Source organism: Rhincodon typus, chromosome 33, assembly GCF_021869965.1.
Source record: "Rhincodon typus isolate 14 chromosome 33, sRhiTyp1.1, whole genome shotgun sequence".
Taxonomy (NCBI): domain Eukaryota; kingdom Metazoa; phylum Chordata; class Chondrichthyes; order Orectolobiformes; family Rhincodontidae; genus Rhincodon; species Rhincodon typus.
Genome location: NC_063364.1, coordinates 34,690,767 through 34,699,648, shown reverse-complemented (window position 1 = coordinate 34,699,648; position 8,882 = coordinate 34,690,767). Strand labels below are relative to the sequence as shown.

At 40.6% G+C, this 8,882-nt stretch overlaps 1 protein-coding gene across 7 annotated transcripts in view; it reads left to right on the top strand.

Moving 5' to 3' along the window:
* Window positions 1-2,648, top strand: part of gabpb1 (GA binding protein transcription factor subunit beta 1) — a 72,140-nt gene extending 69,492 nt beyond the window's left edge. For 5 of the 7 annotated variants that reach the window (XM_048616103.1, XM_048616097.1, XM_048616098.1 and 2 more), the window contains 2 exons: window positions 2,117-2,173; window positions 2,432-2,648. In XM_048616103.1, the coding sequence (XP_048472060.1) occupies window positions 2,117-2,173; window positions 2,432-2,584 (210 nt within the window). In that variant the 3' untranslated portion in view covers window positions 2,585-2,648. Of the gene's footprint in view, window positions 1-1,706; window positions 2,061-2,116; window positions 2,174-2,431 lie in introns of those variants that run through there. The other 2 variants (XR_007265447.1, XM_048616102.1) reach the window with 2 other exon arrangements.
* The last annotated feature ends 6,234 nt before the right edge of the window (window positions 2,649-8,882 follow it).

Genomic DNA, 8,882 nt, shown 5'->3' with positions numbered 1-8,882 from the left:
ACAGATGCTGCCAGACCTGCTGAGCTTTTCCAGCAGCTTCTGTTTTTTTAATTAAGTTTCTGTTAACTTTGCTTTTGGTTCCTATCAATCATGAATGTTAGTGAAAGTGACCTAAGTATGGCACAATTATAATTACTAATTCACAACTGGAATCAGAGGGTGACTTTAGACTGCATGTCTACAAATATTAGGGCACTGCTTTTCATAATCAAGATCCGGTGGTTGGGGTGGTGAGTGAAGAAATAATGTTGAGTTTAGACAGTATTTACCTAGTTTGGTGCTTGATGAAAGTCCAAATGCCATTGAAGTGCAATCAATGGGAATCAATAAAGGAATTCATGACCACTTGTTTTTCTCTTGCTGTAGAGACCCTCAGCTAACTGTCCATCCTCATCTTTAAGGTCAACTGGCTTATCATAGATTGGGAGTTCAGCTACAAGTCTGCCTTGTCCAATGGCTCATGACCTGAACGTTCATCTCGATCACTCACCAGAACACAAATCAATCTTGTACTAAAGAATTAAATAATCCTTTGGAAAGATGTTCACAAAATGTCTGCTTAAATTAACCAGTAGGTGTTTTGTCACACTATTTGTGTTTCCTTGATCAAATAAAACTGGTAGCTGAGGACTGAGAATGGGTGAATGTTTGACAGATGGAGTCCAATGTGACCAGTCGGGATCTGCCAAGGAGAAATCCGAAAATATTTTTCAGAATGAGAAATAGCGCAATATAGAATCTACCCATGCGTGCTCATCACTAAAAGTGCACGCGTTAGGACAGAATGCAATCTAAACATTTCAAGAAAATGTTACCACTTTACTATTCCAGACCTTTTTTAAGGTAATGCTTCAGGTATAAGGAATCTTGTCAGACCTCACCTGGCATGACTGTTCAGTTCTGAGCTACACATTAGCCTTGTGTATCTATGACTCAAATTTTCTGAATGATACTGGAACTGAAAATGAATAAATGATCAACACAGAGTCCATTACCGACAACATCTTGATTGATTCTGGCTGGCCTGTCAGGCATTTCCAACTTTTTCTTTGTTTATGGTATGAACTTGGTTTCTGTTTACATTTTGTTTCTTATTTGTTTGCAAGATGTGGATGTCACTGGCTGGACTAGCATTTATTGTTCATCCCTAATTGCCCAGAGGGCAGTTAAAGGTCAGTCACATTGCTGTAGGTCAGGCATCACATGTTAGGATGGTGGATTTCCTTTCGTCAGGGACACACGTGAATCAGATTGGTTTTTACAACAATAGACAGTGTTTACATGGTCACCATTAGTCTTGCTTTTCTTTGAATTCAAATTTCATTTTCTGTGAGCACGTCCATAAAACATTCGTTTGGGTTCTGGATAACTTGTCCAATGACATCACCACTATGTCACAGCAGTTTGCAATAAATAATCTGATTGAGCTGTTTAAAAATAATGAAAGAATTTGAAGGATCCATACCGAAATTATTTCCTTTCTTTGGATTAGCCGCCCCACCGCCCTTCACCACCATCAGAACAAGGGGAAATGATTTCAAAATTAGACCGAGCTATTTGGGAGTGAAAAATGAGCAACATTTCTTCAAGAGTAAAAGAAATCTGGAATTCTGTCTGAAAAGGCTGCAAACACTGGGGTCGGTTTAGGTTTCTGACTGACAGTGATGGATTTTATTAGGTAATTATCAACTCTTGATTCTGTGCAGGCTGAGCTCTCCGCCTCGTGGGTGTACCTGTAGAAGAGTCAGAGTCAAGTCCAGCTACCTCTGCTCAGCTTGAGTCCAAATACAGTGTGATACATTGACCAGTTCTAGACTGAATCTCTGGAAGCTGGTAACTGAACTGAAGATGTGTGGCCAGCGAACGTACCGGATAAGAGCATAGGAACAGAAATAATGAAAGAGGCATTATAGTATTTGCAGAATATAAAGTGTATTTTTGTCTCATTCCTGTGATTTGTAACAAATGTATAATTTATGAAAAAAGGAGCTAAATCACAACTTACTGATTTTGTAGAAATAATGTTTTAACAGCAATTACACGTTTTCCATTACAATGCTTTTTCTCTTGTGAAAGAATAGTTTATAACTTCTTGTTTCTTTACCCTGCTCACTAGATACAACCAAGTTCGGGCCCTGAAGCCTGCACTCTTCACACAGCAGAATTTTCAGAGGTAAAAACACTGCTCTTTCACAAATAGCTGCCAGTAGCATGAGTCCTCGCTGATGTTTTCCCCCCTCTCTTTAAGCTAGCGATAACTGGCCAGTGACCAGGAAGCAAGGTCCCTGTCTGATTGAATCCTAGTTTGTGACTGTTACACCAACAGCAGGTTTGATAGAGATCTTCAGAGGAACTCAAACATAGATGATAAATGATGGAACCACACTTACTGAGCCTCAGATCAGGCTAAACTATTGTGTTTTGGTTTCAGGAGAAACAAGTTTTACAGAAACAGCTGGAAGAAGCGAACCGTGAGGCGCAGAAGTACAGACGGCAGCTTTTGGAAAAAGAGCAGGAGGCAGAGGCCTACAGGCAGAAACTGGAAGCTTTTGGCCATCTGACTTCAAATAAGAAGGTTCTTTAATGTGTCAGATGGAAGTGGAAAAGCAGAAACATCACAATAAACAAACAATTCAACGGTTGTGAAACCTTTGGGAAGGATGACCTTCTTCAATCACTGTGACACAAACAACAAACGAGCAATAGAGAGCTGCAAGTCAGAACCCAGATCAGAAAACTGTGTTTCTGGGAAAATTGAAATCCTGATAGTAACCCAACTGCACTCAAAGGATGTAGCTAAAGAAGGGATGGAGATTAGAGATTGAGGAGATGTGATTGATCAGATTGTGTTTCAAATATTTCAACTCCAGTTCAATCGTGTTGCAAGAGCTAGCAATCTGCACCCTTCTAATCAGTCAATCTTAACCATTTTATTGTCAATGTAGTTGGAGGTTCTGGTTGTTGTGAGGTTATCTTTGAATGGACTCTTATCTGTTAGTTACTGAATCGGATTAATGAGATTCTGGAACTTGAATTAATTTTATAGGCAGATAAATACCTTCTGCACATATTGTTCCAGTTCCAATTCCAATTCAGAGCTGTGATACTGAGCTGCCAGTCTTCAGATGAAGCTTTCTCCCACTGTGTTTGCCCTGGCTCTGTCTGTGAGGGGATTTAAGCTTTCAAAATAACAACGTAACTGTAGAGAACAAACCAAAGACTTTTCATATTACTGAAATTGTTCTTAAAAAATCAGTTTCACAAGTTCAGAAATGACTTCATCACCGTAATTCTTGAATTGTTAAAGGGGAGATTTAACTGCAGTAACTTTTGAGAAGAGAGGCCATCACAAAGCTGGTTAGTGTTTCATTAAATTGAATCAAACAACATTTGTTATATTTAAGCAAAAACAACAGGAAGTAGAAAGTACATCAGTGTTCGTAATTCTTGTATCTGATGTCTATAATTGAGTTATTCCTCACTCTTTGACCAACCAGTCAGTTAACCAGGTAACAGGAAACATCTCAACGTTGAACTATGCGAGACTGAGTAATTTCATCCCAGGAAATTCCCAATGAAGAAATCATACCCACCGTTTAAATTCTTGAGACCATGGTATGTTGAGACAATGCTATCTTCATGCTATGAATATAGATTATATTGTTTACATTATAATAATGCCAAACCTGACCAACAGTAACCCCAACATTCTCACGTTGACACATCATCTTCATACCAAGGATATATTTCAACCCAGAATTGCAGTACGTTACAACAGCTATTTTTTAAATTATAGTCAGAATTTTGTAAAGTATCGATTCTTACTTTCAGTACAAAGTTGTTCATCTTCCAAATATTAACTTTCATTGCTGAGAATAAGGGTCTATAAAGCTGAAATATAAAGTGGAGAGGGTCTAATTGTGAAAAATGACTCCTTGTTTGGCTGTGTTTGTACAAGATTAGATCATTTTCAATGAAAACGCAACAAATGTTCTGTTTCAATATAATCCAACACCAATAATTCTTTGTGTCAGAAAGTGAATTTGCTGCAAAAAAAAGAAGTTGCCGGAAAAGCTTAGCAGGTCTGGCACCTTTTAAGAAAAAAATCAGAGTTAACATTTTGGGTCTGGTGACCCTTCCTCAGTGAATTTGCTGTGCCAGCTGTAGTCACGGCCACAGGTGACTGTAGGATTCGGCGTTGCATGGCTGCTGGTGACTGCGGGACTCTGCTGCACAGCTGTTGGAAGAGCATGCACGTATATTTTCTTAATTCATTCTACTGTAACTTGCAAATGTAAACATATTCTGCACTCATAATTGGTCATTTCATTTCATTGATCTCCAGAAATCATTCATTCTTTTGTTGCCTGTCCTGATGCCAGTTGTCTCTTAGCGTCATATTCCAATGATTTTATTTACCATTTTGTTGGGACCTTTTCATTCAAGATTATCACAATGATCATTAGTTTATTAGCAGGACTGATAGTGCTGACATATTGTTTATGTTAAACATTGCTATTTGTTGAGTATGAAAGAGAGAGCCTGAGTTCTAGCAGCTCATTTCCACCACTTATCAGTGTCAATCCAAATGCAATTAATTCTTAAAAGCTGCAGTAAATTCAGAGTTTAACCTTTATAGTTTTTTCCATTAAGGCTTTCCTGGTAATTATATCAATGAAGTTGTTGACAAAACTTAGATTTTGTATTTAATAAAATATTTCTTAATGATTCTATTTTCAATTTCATCATTTGAAAATGGTGAAGCTGTCATGTTTTATTTCATATCGCACTTATTCTGTCTTTACCTCATTTTTATCCCACACCTCACATCTGAAAACCTCTCAAAGTTCCCAGCATAGTGGTTTACATATGACTTTTGCTAAATTAGGAAACATGGCACCATTTTCTGCACAGCAGGATTCTATTAAAAATTATGCTACAGAGGAATGTAATCAGAACATGATCTGGGGATGAATTATCCTTCCCTGGAATCTTTGACATGTTCCATCGAATGTACACGTATCCAGGCAACATTACTGTTCCATTCGAGCATCCTTCCCCATCTAACTTGATCAGCATCAATCTCTCTTCCTTTCTCCGTCATTTATTCTCTAGCTTTCACTATCTTTAATGTTCCTTCGATGTTCATTTCATATACAGTCTGCAGGAGATTATTCCACGTTCTCACCACTTGGAGGGAAGAATTTGATTCTGAATTGCTAATTTGATTTCTTGGAATCTGATTATCTTATATTGTTAGCATATATTAGTTTTCATCATCCCTATATGTCTCTTCATCTATCAAAACTTTTCATAATTTCTAGGCCTCCATTGTCCCTTTTTTTTTAAAGAGAGGAGAGCTCTCCGGTGGTTGGAGTCCTACCTGGCACAGTGGGAGATGGCCGTGTTTGGCAGTCAGAAATCCAACTGGTCCCAGCAGCAAATTGAGGTTTGCAAAATCTAGCTCAGAATGCTTGATGATGATTGGCTGGGAGAGATTCACCTGTCTGGGAGTCTGTCCCCTCCTTTTGCTAGTCCCGGATCAATGTTTTCGTCAATCGATAGTCGTGTTACGTGGAATTGGGGAAGGTTACCTATGACCCGTGCTGAAAAGCTGCATAGTGTGTAGGTTTCTTTCCTGAACCTGTCAACAGGATCCTCCGGTGAGTGTGGAATGTAACTCATCTTGTATATTTATCATTGCTCAGAGTTAAGAGTGTCTTAGACAGGGCACTAGATTTCCATGACGATTGGCCACAGACTGACAAAGAAACATATCCGCTCTTCATCATAAAGTCAACTTTCATTTACAAATCGGATAGATTCCAACTGGTTCTTATTTAGACTATCTGAGAATATTCCCACACCATGCATCAGTCAAACTCCCGAACAAAAAGCATTAATGGGAAAAAGGGCATTTGTTCCAAAGAAAGCTTTCTGAATATTTATTTTCTGTCCCCTGATATCGTGTTGTTATCGAGAAATATAGGAACAGTAGAAGGTCATTCTGTCACTCAAAACTCTTCCATGTGTTCAGTGCAGAACATGGCTGACGTGACTGAATTCCAGAAACGCACTTTTCAGTAAGTCTATCAATCTCCAACTCAATTTCAATAATTGATCAAGAATTAATTGCTGGTTGTGGAAGAGAGGCCCAAATTGCTGCCAGGTTTGTGTGAAGAAGAGATTTTTAATTTCTAACAAATAACTCAAATTTTTAATACCTCCACCCAGGTTTAGTTTTCCCAACCAGCAAAGGAGCTTCTACCTATCTCCCATGTTCGATATTAATCGGGTCAAATACTGATCAGCTCTTAAACTCCTAAATTCCAGTCAATACAGTCAGAATAATCTTTCCTCTTAATATGAGTTGTGTAAACCCACTATCATTCTGGTTAATCTGCATTGCACATCTTCCAACATAGCCTTCCTAAGATGTGATGCCCAATACTGTTCAAGTGACTCCTGGTATGATCTAATCAGGGTGTTGTCCAGATGCACGACATCTATCTATCTTGACATGAAGACCAACATTCCATTTGGAATTTCCCACTAGATTGCACGATAGTGAATGTAACCCCTTTGGGAGACTGAGGTAGAAAGTCGGAAACTACAGGTGAATCAGTTTAACATCTGCCTTGAGGAAAATATTAGAAAAAGTTACAACAGGACACTTGGAAAAGTTGAAGGTAATCGGGTAGAATCTTCCCAGGTCTTGAACCACCTGAAGCCATGGTGAGAAATTTCAGGGAATTATGTGAGATAGCGAGCAAGGTCCTTCTCAATATGGAGTCTAACAAGTCACATTTTCCAACCAAGTCCTAGATATTAGGATAAGATTCTCATTACTAAGTGGTGAGAGGCCTATTAGCTGGGATTACCACTCATTATTGTCCTTAATATTATTTAATCTCAAACCATAAGTATGCCCTCCCCTAGTCTACCACCTGTCAGACAAAAATGACACCTTGAGGATTCCCAGCTCCAGATCAGTGTTTGCTCCCCTAGACTCCCATCTCAGTCACAGCCATAGCTATCCAGCACAGAAACACACCCTCCAAGTCATCTATGCCGACCACATCTCAGGGCATGCTCCATGGGCATTGGTCACACATATCCCTCATCCATGGAATTTGGTACCTGCCATGTGCCAACCTCACCAAAGCACACTTTGGCATTCCCACCCTGCACTTGGAGTAACTGTCCCTGATCAGTGTGATATTGCTGTGAAAACGGTGTGTTTGTACTGGGGCAGGAAGCCAGATCACTTATCAGACCCGATGGTAACTCAGTTTGCTTTCTCACTCACTTTGAACTGACCTGGATTCTCATAGCTGTGCCAACCTGCCTCACTGACCTGCCTCGCCAACCTGCCATACTTTTTGTTTTAGTCCCTCACCCATTAACCACATGTCCTGGTTGGCAGCAGTCATCATTCTTGCTGAGTGGCACTGAGCTGAGCCAGTGCCAGCCCGATACACACTACACACCACAGCACAAGTTGAAAGCATAAGGCCGTGATGTGAAGTCTATGGGAAATAGTTCTCAGTTAAATCAAGGGAGACACCCTTCAGGCGAGGGTCCTGGCACAGTAAGTCAAGGGCAGCCTCTGGTACCAATCCAGGGGCTTTGGCACAGTCAATCAGCCAAGGCTTTTGTCACTGGAAGACTCAGACAAACTGACTGTCTCCTGCCCAGAGGCTGGAGTTGAGGATGATCAGATCGGCCATGATCTCATTGAATGGCAGAGTAGACCAGATGGGTTAAATAGCCGATTTCTGCTCCTAAACATTTAGTCTTATTGGACCAGTCTCCTTGGCCAGGCCTCCCAAAGGAATCTGGGTGGAGGTGAAAGGCCTGGCAGCCTCTGGAGTGTCTTGAGAGGAGCCCGTGTGTGAGATACCCCCTTTCACTGAGAGCCTCCTGCCACTGCCCTATGCCATATGAAGGAGGGGCATCTGGAGTGAGCTCATTTCCCCATTCTCCCTGTTACCTTGCCATTATGTCGTCATTGTCTTCAGGAATAGTGCCAGAAGACTGGAGACTAGCAAATGTTGTCCCCTTGTTCAAGAAGGGGAGTAGAGACAACCCTGGTAATTATAGACCAGTGAGCCTTACTTCGGTTCTGGGTAAAGTGTTGGAAAGGATTATAAGAGATAGGATTTATAATCATCGAGAAAGGAATAATTTGATTAGGGATAGTCAACACGGTTTTGTGAAGGGTAGGTCGTGCCTCACAAACCTTATTGAGTTCTTCGAGAAGGTGACCAAACAGGTGGATGAGGGTAAAGCGGTTGATGTGGTGTATTTGGATTTCAGTAAAGCGTTTGATAAGGTTCCCCATGGTAGGCTATTGCAGAAAATACGGAGGCATGGGATTGAGGGTGATTTAGCGGTTTGGATCAGAAATTGGCTAGCTGTAAGAAGACAGAGGGTGGTGGTTGATGGGAAATGTTCATCCTGGAGTTCAGTTACTAGTGGTGTACCTCAAGGATCTGTTTTGGGGCCACTGCTGTTTGTCATTTTTATAAATGACCTGGATGAGGGCGTAGAAGGATGGGTTAGTAAATTTGCGGATGACACCAAAGTTGGAGGAGTTGTGGATAGTGCGGAAGGATGTTGCAGGTCACAGAGGGACATAGATAAGCTGCAGAGCTGGGCTGAGAGGTGGCAAATGGAGTTTAATGGGGAAAAGTGTGAGGTGATTCACTTTGGAAGGAGTAACAGGAATACAGAGTACTGGGCTAATGGTAAGATTCTTGGTAGTGTGGATGAGCAGAAAGATCTCGGTGTCCATGTGCATAGATCACTGAAAGTTGCCACCCAGGTTGATAGCGTTGTTAAGAAGGCGTACAGTATGTTAGGTTTATTGGTAGAGGGAT